Source organism: Ammodytes marinus (assembly GCF_949987685.1).
Source record: "Ammodytes marinus genome assembly, chromosome: 6".
NCBI lineage: Eukaryota > Metazoa > Chordata > Actinopteri > Uranoscopiformes > Ammodytidae > Ammodytes > Ammodytes marinus.
In genome coordinates this window covers 23,770,474-23,784,787 of record NC_137235.1, presented here as the reverse complement: position 1 = coordinate 23,784,787, position 14,314 = coordinate 23,770,474, and the positions used below count along the sequence as shown (strand labels likewise).

The following is a 14,314-nucleotide window of genomic DNA, read 5'->3' as shown; positions in this document are numbered from 1 at the left end:
GGAGAGTAAAAAGACAGAAGGGGATTAAAAAGAGATAGTAAAAGGGAATGAGAGAGAAGAAGAAGATAAGCAACAGTGACAGGTACTTGCTTCACACTTCAATAACCCAGTTTAATTGAAATCGTGTGCAGCAGAGATAGCTGCGCCAATGCGAGCAAAAGGCAAAATGTTATCTTTCAGTCTGTATCCCAGAATCTCCTTACCAACTATCAAGATCTCAATCCATATCTACATAGGGGAAAATGTAACTGGTGACATGTCAAGCCTGGCTGTTGTTTTTTATTGAAAACTTTTCTTGGCATTCCTGCCATTTATTTGGTAGCAGAGACTATAACTCAAACTTTTACAAACAGAACCTAGAAGACATTCTTTCCACAAAATGATCTTGGATACGCAGAAAGACAAAGTTGAATGATACCAGAGCCACATCCTCAGACAAGGGGTCCATAAAAGGAATGGGATGCTCCCAGTCTGTGTTAGGGCTTGGCAGCTCCCAGAGGAATCCTATTACTGTCCTGTTCAGGTTGTTAAGGACATAAGACATCCACGCTCCTACTGCAGGCAGCTGTTAGGGTTAGCAGTTTGTCCTCTATCAAACGGTTTCTTCCTGTACACCCTGCTTAACATCAGTACAGCTTTCCCTAATGATCACAGGATTATTTGAAAGAATAGAATGGATCTTATTCCATCAGAGGTAATACATTGCTAATATTAAGTTCTATTGTAATTTTCAGAATTCTCCTCTCCTCTTGTCTTTTACTTTTCGGATACTTTAAGACTTTGCTGAGGGTGCAACCTCAAATGGGATCTGTTGAGGCACTACTTTATTTGAAGTGGTTACACACAATGTTGAGAACAACAGATGCAAACAACCAGACACTCCCTTTTAGTGTTCTGAAGAAAATCCCTGCAGTCTACAGAGCTACATTTGTGTCCTCCTTTATTATTAGAGTAAAAAAAAAGTGTGAGTCTCTTAAGAAACATTGTGCAACCTTTCCGGCCCCCATGCCTATCCCACCAGTCCAGTCTTACACACACACACACACACACACACACACACACACACACACACACACACACACACACACACACACACACACACACACACACACACACACACACACACACACACACACACACACACACACACACGCACGCACAACAAATATTAGATCTAGGAAACTGGTGACCCTGCAGAGATTTTATGTCAACGTCTCAAGAATGGATTTAGTTGGATCCCAGCTATTTCCCATGACACATTCTTGCTACTGTTGGGGTATGTAAGGGATATAATCACTGCTAGAGTTACCGCAGCACACTCAGTGAACAAACATATTAGCAGAATTCCCTGTGAAAGCTGTTTTAGAGAAGTGTGACTTCATTTTTTAAGGTTGTACTTTCTGGTGTGTTTGTAGTAGGAAGCTCAATTAGGGGGACTCCTCCAAACATTTCCAAATTTCTTTATGAACATTTTATAAACATTGTCCTGTTCTCTGACTGTATATTACTCTTCCGTAGGTATGGATGCTGCTGCCAATCGTTCATAATGTGGTTAAGGCTCTCTGTTCTTCCCTATTCTGCAATAATTGATCACCTTTAATGTACCATGCTGACAGGACATTAGAGCAGCCTTGCCCCTAGCTTGACCACCATGCATTTATGCAATTATTTCTGTTTTAATCTGAAAAATGTTTCAGTTTGTTTTGTCAATAGAGAAACATGCAATACTTGAAAGCAAAGTTAATAGAGGAAATTCCTAAAATTATAGTCAAACAAGTCTCCTGGGAGAACATATAAATAATAAATATGTCCAAACATTTTTGCAAATAAAGTTGCAAGGCAGCCATAATGGATTGCTGTAAAAACAATACAGCCGACACACATGCAGGAGGAGAGCATCATACATGACATTCCATGAAGCCAACCAGAAACATTTCTCCCATATATGGCTCCAGAGGCCTGCCAAAGCTGAGACAAGCTCTGGCTCAAACTGCAATATTTAAGTGACTTTGTGGACCTCACTAATCTTCAAACAGTTTCTATTTCAGCTTTACTGCATCATATCACCTCTAATGTATCAGTTCAAACGCTTCTGAATAATGCTTAATGTTAAGTTTAGTCACATTAACAAAAAAACAGTTCATGTTCACAAATGCCTATACACCAGAACTGCAAACCATTATGTTACAGCACACAGACAAGGGATAAATACTTCCAAAAGTGTCCAAAGTTTCCCTCTGATAAAGAGAGCTTGATAGCTGAGGAAATGGTCTGATGTGATTAAAGAATTTGCTGCATCCTGGCATCAGTGTTGTACTTTTAGAGAAGAAAGAGCCTTGAGGGGGAAGAGCATTTCCTTTCATTTTCTTTAGTGGCACTACTAGATGCTGAGCAAAGACGTTGGTACTACATTAGGAATGTTAACCTTTACCAGCCCTTTGCTATTAATCAGCAAGTTTAAATTACTGGTGTACTAGGTTCATTTAGGGTGCACTATGATACGTGCTCTTTTTAAAAGTTCTACTCATATTTGGTGTTGCTTAACTTTAAATAAGTTCATATAAATACTCCCTCTCCAGATTTATCCTTCTGATCATGTACGCATGCAGTACACTTTAGTGGAAGTGGACAGAGTTAAACTTAGTACCCCATGGGATATGAGAGTGGAAACATAAGTTTGTAGCGAAATAGTGGCAATAGTTCTTAGAAAAAGTAGGAGACTCTAGGAATTTCACGGCAATCCACAGATCAGTCTTGTCCCTGGATGTCCGATGTCCCAGTCAAATTTCCCAATAATTAGTCTAAGACAAATAAACAAACAAAATGGAGCCCAAACATTGAGAGAGCTAATCTGGTTCTCCCATCAGCATGCAGAGAATACTTCCGGCCCCAGGGTCTGAGAGAAGAGCGAGGCTACAGCCCTCTGGGAGCGCTACGAACATATTGACGCTCATCCACTGGCCCACACGATTCACTACGAAATAATCTAAAAAAGCATTCTGCACTCAGCCAGCAACTGTCTCTAAAAAATGTCAGTCAATTATGAATGATGTGCGTTGAGGCTGGGCGCTAAGAGGTATCTCATTTGTTTAACTCTATGTTTACACAGGCATTATGTAACTGTTCTTCCACAGATACACACATACACACACAGCGTTCCTTCAAGAATGAATATGACATCTAGGAAAAAGATTAAGAAAAGATTACAAAGGGTTTGTTTAGCTCGGAGGTGACAGATCTTTACTTACGTGCAAAGAATGGACTGGTCCTCACGGTCTGTAGAAAGAAAGAAAGTTCAAAGGGTAAGACAAAATCATTTACAAATATACAGTGTTAAGTGTTCAGGTCACATTACTGATGTGATACTGTACATCAAAGGAATCTGCACAAACATGTAATAAGTATTATGTTTTACAAGCACAAGGAACTTAATTTTCCTCTTCTCCAACGTTTTGCCCGAGGATATAAGTACCGTCATTTATAATAGCTAAATATACATGACTGCACCGCACGTAACACATGTGGAACCACAAGCCTTTCTCCAGGAATAATCGATTGTTTAACTTAAGACACCAGCTGGGAGTCAGTTCAAAGCCTAGAGGAAGCTGAGTGATTTGCGAAGGCTCCCCCTGTGCCCAAATAAACAGCTAACTCCCACAAATAAATTGATTTTTAACCATGAAAATCAATTCTGAATTTGCTGCTGGGCAATGAGTCATTATACCGTCTCCAAAAATACCCCTGGTAGAATACAGTGAGTCCATGTAAGGCTTTTTTTGTAACCGTCCATACAGAGTGGCCCTGGGGGAGTATGGGGAGTACTGCTGGAAGAAAAGATAACTTGGCTGACAATTCTGACATGAAAACGTCTTGGTTGATGACTGCACTGTAACGTGATCCAAAAAGACACAACATGGAGTTCATACAGTGAAGAGCTCCATTCATGTTCATCATTCTTATACTCTTATACTATATTTATAATTGTGTGGGTGTCTGTGTTTGTGTGTGTGTGTGTGTGTGTGTGTGTGTGTGTGTGTGTGTGTGTGTGTGTGTGTGTGTGCGTGCGTGTGCGCGCAGGACAAACATCCAGTAACAGTGAACAGCCTGCCCTCAACTGTAAACTAGCATGGATGCTGTTTCTCCATTTAGATTGTGACTTTGGCTGCAGTTCCAGAGGTTCCATTCCTAACATACACACACACAAAATGCAGCCTGTTCCCTCTCTGCATTTCCTAATTAAGGCAGAGAGAGAGTGATAGTGAAAGAGAGAGAGAGAGAGAAAGAGAGAGAGAGTAGGCCAGAGTTGTGAGCTTTTGTTCAACATCCAAAAACAACATTCCTGCGCCAGAGACTCAAAAAAAATATATTTTTTGTTACTGCATAATAAGTATAATTTTTGTGACACTGATTCAGTCATGTTAGGTAAATAGGAGACAATGTGTCTTCGCACCTGTCAGGCAAGTGATGTAAAAACACACACAGAAAACAACAATCTATCAGTCAGTCATATGCTGCAGGGGACAGCAAACCCCCAGAGGGAATTCCACATTTTCATCTCCTGGACATCAAAGACTGCTGTGCAATTTTTTGGAGGAATGGGATCTCAGCCAAGATTGCTGGAAGAATGTTTCAAAGATTAAGAGAGTTATCTGGATTTGCTATGCCGTAGTTGTGCACCACTTCTTCTCTCACATGTGAACTGTTCATGCAATAGCACACTGTTTGGAAAACCCTGCATCATTAGTTACTACTTCATGGGAAATCCTACAGAACAATAAATAACAATAACTCTCTCCCATCCGCAATTTTATATGAGTGAAGGCTCAAAATGGGTTTGAAAAAGCCCTGATACTACAGTAAGACAGTAAGACTATCCTGAAGCAGTACTGTCCTTTGGTATACTTAATTCTTTCAGACATCTTCACTTCACTAAATAACCAAATCGTGGCTCCCCTCTGAAATTTGAACCCATATTAGACAACTCTTTTGACTCTGGATTAGAAGTAAGTATTTATTATTATGTCAGGTATCCCAGGCTTTGAAACAACTTGTCTAACATTAAAGTGGTAATATGTCTGGCGTAGTTTAAGTCACATCATAAAAGTTGTTTTATCAGATTCACTTTTCATGTCATCTGTTCTTTATTAAGTGTTTATTATCTCTCTATCATAGTTTGCCTTCATCTTTTGTTATGCACCTATTAACTGACAACGCTGTCTTTGCTTTTGCTAATGACTCCATTGTTTTACTTTGCTGGTAAAAATCATTTTAAAGCCATGTCAGGCACACTCTTTTCCTGTGGACATAGTGTGCTGTGTGTTAACCAGTGTGCTTTTCACCCATACACTGACAACCGTCACCTAGTTGCAGCTGTATTAGTTCTTCTGCAGGAATTGAACCCAAACACGCACACAAACACCAATCAATCCTCCCCGTTCTTGTTTACTTGCCACAAAGTGTTTACACCTCATGGCTTTGGCGGAACATACATGAATTTCCTGCCTGGTGGAGCTTAAAAACCTCCAATGTACACATGTTTGGGACACTTGCATTCTTAGTAAGAGAAAGCACCAAACATTACTCCACATAAGACCTAAACAAGAAGGATTTTTAAAATGACAATGCTGAAAGAATTTAGCAAATTGAACATTATCGTAACATTCAGTCTGATGTTACAGAATGATCTTCTTACATTCAATGTACATTGATATGTGCATACAGTAAACAGTATGCTAGTGGGAACTGAGCTGTGTCTATTATGAAGACAAATCTTCTATACTGATATCATACAGACTATGTGACATTAAAAAGAGGTAGGCAGACAAAATGTGACATTAAGTAGAATCTGAACATTGATATTAGACAGATCCATATTATCCAATCCGACCTGAGCTGGCTAGACAGAACAAGCAGCAGTATCATCAGTTGGAGGTCAGTAACAAATACATTACGTTTTGGCTGCTCTCCCTGCAAACAGAGAGAGTGAATGGTATGGTAAAGAAGACAGGATAATCCTGCTGTCTTTGGAGCTCTCTAAACAATTACTTCCTAGCTACACTGTAAATCCTGTCCAAACATCCTGCTTCAATGGGAATCTCAGCTAACCAAAGAAGAAAAGCACAATATTAAACCCATTTAATAGGACCTTTAAACTCTCCGCTCTCACACGGAAGGAAAAACTTTCTTTAGACCAAAAGAGAGAAAATAAAAACTTCTGGTTTGATTTGAATGGGGGAAAGGAGGGCTGCAGTGCTGACACAGGAAATGTTTAACTGCCCTCCACCCATCTCTCATTCCAGATGTCAACTCCTCTGAGAGAACATCATCAACATCAAGCAGTCCAGTGGGCACGACCCCCGGGGAAGCACACGAAACACACTGTATGGGAAAAACCAGCTGCTCTAAAGTCGTACCACTGCAGGCTTATCCAAGAGCCATTTACTGTAAGCACCACTCTGCCAAGGCCACTGTCGTCAGCTCTACAAGACACTGACTCTCAAATAGCCCATAAAATACTCTCGGATTTCATGAATTTTTCTGTAACCCTCTTACTTTGTGTTGCAATGACACAATAACAAACACAGTTCTGCATAATAAAACTCAGCTTGACAGCATTGGCCAGTTTGTGGTTTCAATTAACCCACTTTGTCAAAAACGACTTAGAGCTTAAAGCTGCCAGCTGTCCACTCAGACAAAAGCAAGACTTTTGACAGCTGATACCACAGCTCAACCTCACAGAGCTCTCTAAGCTAGCAGCAAACACTTCAATTTGACAGAAAATACTTGCAAACATAGGAGGCCAGCAGCTTGTTATTGCATGTGCTGACAGTTTGCTTGGTGAGCTGTCAATGGGTTACACCAGCTCGTGTCTTGCTTTGTCATGCTTTTGATGTCATTCATTGTTTTGATTTGATCAGTCAGCTATTGGTTATTGCTGAGGCCTAAAACAAAGTGTACTGGAGGGAGAGTAACTCACAGAGCATATATTAACACATCTTGAAAAAATAGTAACACACAAAAATGTTGCATGTCTTTGCAATCGAAGAGAAAGCTGACATTAGAAGCACTCGAATACGATCATTCCACAAAGAAAGGATCAGAAACGATATCGCTGATTCAGAGGAGAATGAATAAAGAATGCATGGTGAACAGACCTTGCAACATGTTTCTGTATGCGTTATCAGCGATGGAGTAGATGTGAGGGGGCACTTCATGTCGTTTCTTTCCTTTGTACATTTCAATGATCTTCTCTGAGTAAATGGGCAGCATTTTATAGGGGTTCACCACCACGCAGAACAGGCCGGAGTACGTCTGAGAGAAAGAAAAACATAAGGGAGTGAGTGTTAAGTATAAGAGTGTGTAGACTGTGCCTGTGCCTGTACATGTTTGTGTATCTTGTGAATCTATAATTGGAAGGATCTAAACAATTTATCGACAGAATGCAATGATAGAATGATGTAAAAAATTCACAAATATGTGGACATTTGGATGTTCCTTCTTCATGGCTTATATACAGTATATATGAAAACTTATAAAAATACTGTTATGCTGCGATTGAATGATTGATTTGTCACTGCATACTTACATAAATAAGGCCAGAGAAGTACCTCTCGCGGATATTGTGCAACACGGAGGCTTCGTTCAGGCAGGTGAGTTCGGCCATGTCCTCCACCTTGCTGAATTTGGGCGGGTTCATCTTCTGGATGTCGTCCTTGTGGACCTTCATCTTCTTGGCGTTGTCAGCCAGCTCCACCAGCACCTCGTCCCCATGCTCCTCCTTGATGCTAGCCGCCTCGTAGCCTTGTTTCTCTGATGGGATCCACACCAGCTTCTTGGCCGACCAGTCGGCCTGCGCCATGGGGCTGTTCAGGAAGGCTTTGTCAACAAAGAGGAACTTCTCGTCCTCGGTCGGTGCCTTCGCGGACATCTTGGGTTAACGTTGGGGGCCAACTGTTGACAATGAAAAACAGATGAATTGGACGTTGGGAAAGAGTGAACGATGCAAGCAAGCAAAGACGGAAGGGAGGAGGAAAGCAAGGAAGGAAGGAATTCATTAATGGGAAAGAACAGAGGCAAGAGGGAACAAAGCATTACAGGAAGGAAGCAAATAAATAAAGACGACAGGGCAAGGAATTAGCCTTCAATCTATTGTTAAATTTAAAAGGAAATTATATTGCAGTTGTTAATTATTGCAGTTGTTAGTAATTACAACATTTAAGAGTAACATTTCACGACTCAAAATTCATAATGCACATCACAGATAAATATAAATCCTTCTGCAAGTATTGGGTTTTCTCTTCGGGGAAAAAGGCCACTGGTTTGTGTACAGTATAATTTTTAACTGCAGCAAGCGATGAGTCTCTTGCTATAGTAGACATGCAACTACAGTGGCCTCCCGCTTGCAATTGTAACATGTTTTGTCCATCGGGGAGTTCCAGAGTGCAGTCATTCTCACAGACCTCCACTCCCCCTCACGGCCCTTATACTTTCACACACCCCACAAGGGACACGCACAAACAATTCCCCTCCCTAAAATTCAGATAGAGAGATTGAAGCTGGGAAATTGATTTTCATTAACTCACTAACAAAGACCAGTTCATTTTCACAACAGCTTTATCCGGATAATCCCCAAACCATTACTGATCGCTGACATTTCCTCATACTCAACCATTGAGTAAGTGGTTAATTGACAACTTTTCCCATGTCTATCCCCCCTCCATCTCTCTCTCCCTCTCTCTCTCTCCCTCTCTCTCTCCGTGTCTCTCTGCTGCGAGGCTTCAGTCTCGTGCTGTGATGACCATATAAGGACCCCTTCTCTGGAGTAGGACTCTTTTCTGCGGACCTAAACAGCAAGGCAAGTGAACTCCCAAACAAAGTCCATATAGGGAATAGTATGTCTCTTGCTGGCCTTGTCGTTTACTCCAAAATGATAACAGCGAGGCAGCGAGCCTGAGGGGGGGGGGGCCTGGGGCTTTAATAATCATGCTTCATATGGGCCCTGTAGCAGCGTTCATTTTTAAATGCAACAGGCTATGAATTGAACAAGTGTCTGGGACTCAGCCATGTCTCGGGGATCGTACCTGCAGCTAATGTAAAAGAACACGAACAAGAATAGGAGCAGGAATTGTACATAAGCAAGAAATACACCCTGGTAGCAAATTTTTCAAGTATAATGCCACCATTTTCTGAACTATATTTCTGATTCTGTCCAGTGAGTCTGATATACCTCACTTAAGGCGACATTGCAGGCGAATAGGATACTTTTTGGACTAATAGATATCATCATGGAATTTAGCAATTTTATTACTTACATGAAGGCAATTTTTTTCTGTATTACATTTTTTTTTGGAAATGTTTGAATAAAGATGCAGATTTTCCAGTATCTAACGATTTATGTGTAAATGATGTGTTAATCTCTTAAAACCAAAAATATATATGTTGGATTAAGCCACAGTTCAAATATTTATCTCATTTTTATAACATATTAGAGTACAAGGTTTTTACTGAACTGATTTTGGATACAACTTTGTTTCATTTTATGAATCAAAATACCACAGATCTTAAACATTTTCTGGTGTTTTTAGGAACAAAATGTATCATATATCAGACAATTAACAAACTGCTAAACAAATCATTCTGTAATAACCTTCAGACTAGTGCTAAGAATGTCTATGGGAAGTTTAGTTGATGTTTGGAGTATTGAAAAATGCTTTATAAGATGAGATGTTTGGTATTGTATTGAAAGAGGTTGAGATAATGGCGATTATAAATGTTGAAGAAGCAAAACAACCAAACATCTAAAAATTGACCAGTGTATGAAAACATTTTTTTTTGCCTGACAACAATATCATGATGTGTCGAATTGGATCGGCCTCTGGATACTGAACTACACTGAGACTGGCAGACACATTTATTGGGTGGGAACTATGTAAAAAAGCCACAGAGCCTCCTGAGAAAGCCTATAAATGTACCTAAAGGACCGGCCAAACCAAACCACCCAGAAACTACCAAAAGAAAGTGCATACATATTAACCCGAGACAGAGACAGACACTTCCTATTTGTCAAAAACTGTGCAACAGAGCCTGTGGACAAGAGAAGACCAGCGAGGTCAAGCATAGTTCCTAGGGAAACAAGGAAGGGACGGTACAGCTGATGCTTTGATGAGCTGCTGCTATTTCTGCGGAACAAATGTAAACAGACTTTTCCTGACACTCCCCTCCTGTGCCAAAGTGTGTGCAGCCTATCAAGGTCCTCCTCCTCAAGCCCCTTTAACTTTGGCTGGCTTCATACCTTTGTGAAGCCTCCTCTCTCTCTCTCTCTCTCTCTCTCTCTCTCTCTCTCTCTCTCTCTCTCTCTCTCACTCTCTCTGTTGTGTCAACATAGCTTTGTACAGAGTATCTTGAAAGCAGCACTGTCTGAAGTGGGGGTTGACAAGATGACGGGTTGATACAGGCTGACTGGACATTTAAAAGGATGACAGGGTCCCCAAGCCATCAGCACATACAGTATTTGCCATAAGACCAAAATACCCGTATTGCATTATATTTAAATGTGCTCATAGTCATACCATAATTGACTGAAAGGAACATATTTATTTGGACTCGCATTAACACAGGAACATCCCTGTTTAGCACACACACTGGCACTGCCTCAGTTCAGTACAAATCTATCAATGCAGAGGAGCACCACATTCCTGTCAAAATGATCAAATTATAAGATGTTGGCCACTGTTCTTAACACTGAGTGGCAGAGGGAGAAATAAAAAACAATGCAAATCTACGATGTAGAACTATGATCTCATATTAGGATCTCAATTTGGAGAAATAATAAACAAGTGGAACTGTCACCCAAGAGACTAAGTGAACTTTTCTATTTGTGGGCGAAAGAGGTCGACCTTCGGGGCCTGTGAATGATTTTACTAATTTCCTCTCTGGGCTGTTTCACAAACATTCTTCCTGCTATCATCGTGTTAATAAACCCTGACACATTAACATGTCCATGCCTTCGTACGCTGATTACCATCAAAGGAATAATTTAATCATGAAGATTAGAAGCAAGACTAATGACGACACTCGGCTTGTACTGTTAGAGAACAGGGCTGTATTGGTCTTTGACTGCAGGACTGTCCATTTAAGTACAAACATGGCAACCACACAAAACTGCATTGTCTTTCTAGAGATAACTTGATGTTAAAAAGGATTAGATAATGGTGTGTTCATCTTACAGCACTGCAGGCATCTGTGCCCGAACCTGTTTCTTATGTTGACTCGATGGCATTGTAAATGAGGGTCACCGCTCAATGATCTCTCGAGTATAAATAAAGGTTGAATAAAGGAATGTTCTTGATAGTAGTCCTGGAAGTGCACTATGTATAGTAGAAGTCCTTGTCAGTGTAGTGATGTTAAGATAGGGTTTTTGGACTAATCATTCATAGAAAACAGAGCCAAATGAGCATGGATCTTACTAAACGTGTCCTCAATGATGAGGATTATCTTAAATAACAAACAATAGTCTATCAAGAAAGGTTAAATAAACCCCTTCAAAAGTATGTGAAAACTGTCCGGACTCAGTTCCCACTGCATACTCGACCACAGTTTGACAGGGAGGCAGCTTTAGACAACCATATTTGGAAAACAGGAAACTCTATTGGAGTCATGCCCCTGTATCTTAACTCAGATATTCAGACCTAACTTCCCCTCACTTCCTCACCATGAAGTGCAGCCTTAGTGCAGTGAAAGCCGCATAATATTGTAATGTACTTCAAACCCAGTTCACTGTTCACAAACACATAATTCTGTAAAAATTACACAAAATAGGCTATAATTCATGCTACTATAGATCTGAGCACCTGTCTGTAAACTGAATGGTCTTGTTTTATTCACAGGCTGTATATAAGGTTTCCTCAATGAGTAACATAAAGAAGTGATGCAAATAGCAAAGATAGCCTGCATTGTCAAAACATGAAGCTAATAAGATAAGGCTAATAACACGTACAGTAATAGACTATTAAATTTTTTCTCGCACTGTATTGCATGTTTAAACTCATGATTTTAACACATGCAGGCAAAACAAACACATGAACTTTCTCTTGTTAGCAAAGTGGGAGAGAGACGACAAGTGCACAACAGCATCACCATTTGTAAACCGACACCCCACAGTAAACGGCATACTTACATAATGTGAAGAAATTATTGTTCAGGGGAGGTTTTGGATTTGGAAAGTTAGGGTTTGGAGCTGCCGGCTTTGACGAGGTACTCCAAAAACGAACAGTCCAAATGACCCCCGTCAAATAACGAGCTTTACCATTTAAACTGGGCACTGTTGCGCGTGGGTGGAGCCGCACGCGCTGCCTGGCCGTCTCTCCTCCCCCAGCATCGTCCAGAGGCGGCCAGCATCCATTAGAAGGGGCAGGAGGCAGCGGACATGCGCAGTGCGAAAACCGTCACAGCAAGGTGTGATGTTTTTATTTAATGTTTTTTTTAAATAGGCCTACAAAACAGACGTTTTTATACCACTTGACATTTCAAAACTTATTCTAAGCAGCATATGTGAGAATTATCCTAAATGAAATAACAACAACCAACTTTTCAAAAATGTTTTAATTTAAATTAGCCTAAATTAAATAAAACTAAATGGGGAGAGGGCTTTAAATTATTCCATGTTTATTTAAGTAAATCAAAAAGTCTCAAGGCACTTGTTCTTTCGACCTTTTTTAAAGACTGAAAAAAATTCTAAATGTGTGTGTGCGTGTGTGTAAACCTACGTTTGTGCAAGACAGTGATTTAATGAAAATGGATTTAAATCTGAAAGTATTTACACATTTATAAAGAAAGCTAGCCTATATAGAGATGAAATGACCAAAAAGTTTAGCAGGTATTAAAAAAAGCTTCCCCTTGTGCCTCTTTAACATTAATAGTTAATTTTAAAAATATAGAAATAACAACACGGTTATCTCTAGTGCTTAATGAAAACCTTTGAAGGCCTACTTTGAGTAGTTTACATTTAGCTTGTAATAGGATATTTACTCTACTCACTTTAAGTCTACAGAAGGTCTAAGGATGGAGGGTGTTGTATTTCCTTTAGAGCCCCCATGAGGCAGACTTGTGATGTGTGATCAAATTGACCAGACAGTTTAAGTTGTACTAGTAACATTAACGACGGCTCAGTTCTATTCCAAGTGTCCCTGTAAATGAGCATGTGACAGTGACCCAGTGTGCACGCCAAATTGAGCCATTGTTAATGTTATTTGTTGTGTCATATTATCATATATTTGACATATATTGTGTTTAAATTGTTTGTTCATTTGATTTACTGTATGTGTTTGATATAATGCATTTTTATCTGTACACTGATCCAGAAAAAGACCATATAACACAGATTGCATGTTGAATCTCAGTTATGTGAATTCTCTGTACTATAACCTCGTCATTCATTGTCATTGATTGGCATTCATCATTGATCATCATGAAACAAAGCATTTTATAGATCTTACTTTGGAGCCTGTTTATCCTTGATTGGGAGCCCTCTGTCTGGCTAATCTCATCATCTTGTGTAACCTACACTCACCGGCCATTTTATTAGGTACACCTGTTCAATGGCTTATAGAAACAAAAAGCTAATCAGCCAATCACATGGCAGCAATTTAATGCATTTATGCATTTAGACGTGGTCAAGACAATATCCTTAAGTCAAACCGAGCATCATAATGGGGAAGAAAGGGGGTTTAGGTGACTTTGAACATGGCATGGTTGCTGGTGCACGGCAGGATGGATCCATACTTTCATGTTGTTTACACCAAATTCTGAACCTGCCATCTGAATGTCGCAACTGAAATTGAGACTCATCAGACCAGGCATGATTTTTCAATCTTCTTTTGTCCTATATTGGTGATCCTGTGAGAATTGTAGCCTCATTTTCCTGTTCTTAGCTCCCAGGAGTGGCACCCGGCGGGGTCTTCTGTTGCTGTAGCCCATCTGCTTCAAGTTTGGTTGTGTTTTGCGTCCAGAGATGGTATTCTGCATACACTGGTTGTAACGAGTGGTTATTTGAGTTACTAGTATGCCCATCCTCCACTGACCTCTGACATCAACAAGGCATTTTACGTCCACACAAATGCCACTCACTGGATATTTTTTCTTTTTCGGACCATTCTCTGTAAACCCTAGAGATGGTTCAGAGTGAAAATCCCAGTAGATCAGCAGTTTCTGAAATACTCATACCAGCCCTCCTGACACCCTCAACATTGCCATGTTAAAAGTCACTTAAAACCTATTTCTTCCCCATTCTGTTGCTCGGTTTCAACCTCAATAAGTT

General features: G+C 40.2%; 1 protein-coding gene across 3 annotated transcripts in view; it reads right to left on the bottom strand.

Moving 5' to 3' along the window:
• The window catches only part of myh11a (myosin, heavy chain 11a, smooth muscle), a 29,721-nt gene extending 17,426 nt beyond the window's left edge, over nt 1–12,295 (bottom strand). For all 3 annotated transcript variants that reach the window (XM_080029464.1, XM_080029462.1, XM_080029463.1), the window contains exons 1-4: nt 12,176–12,295; nt 7,586–7,950; nt 7,155–7,311; nt 3,249–3,276 (exon numbers count right to left, since the gene is read on the bottom strand). In XM_080029464.1, coding sequence (XP_079885590.1) covers nt 3,249–3,276; nt 7,155–7,311; nt 7,586–7,927 — 527 coding nt within the window. In that variant the 5' untranslated portion in view covers nt 7,928–7,950; nt 12,176–12,295. The remainder of the gene's footprint in view (nt 1–3,248; nt 3,277–7,154; nt 7,312–7,585; nt 7,951–12,175) is intronic.
• Between the last annotated feature and the right edge of the window lie 2,019 nt (nt 12,296–14,314).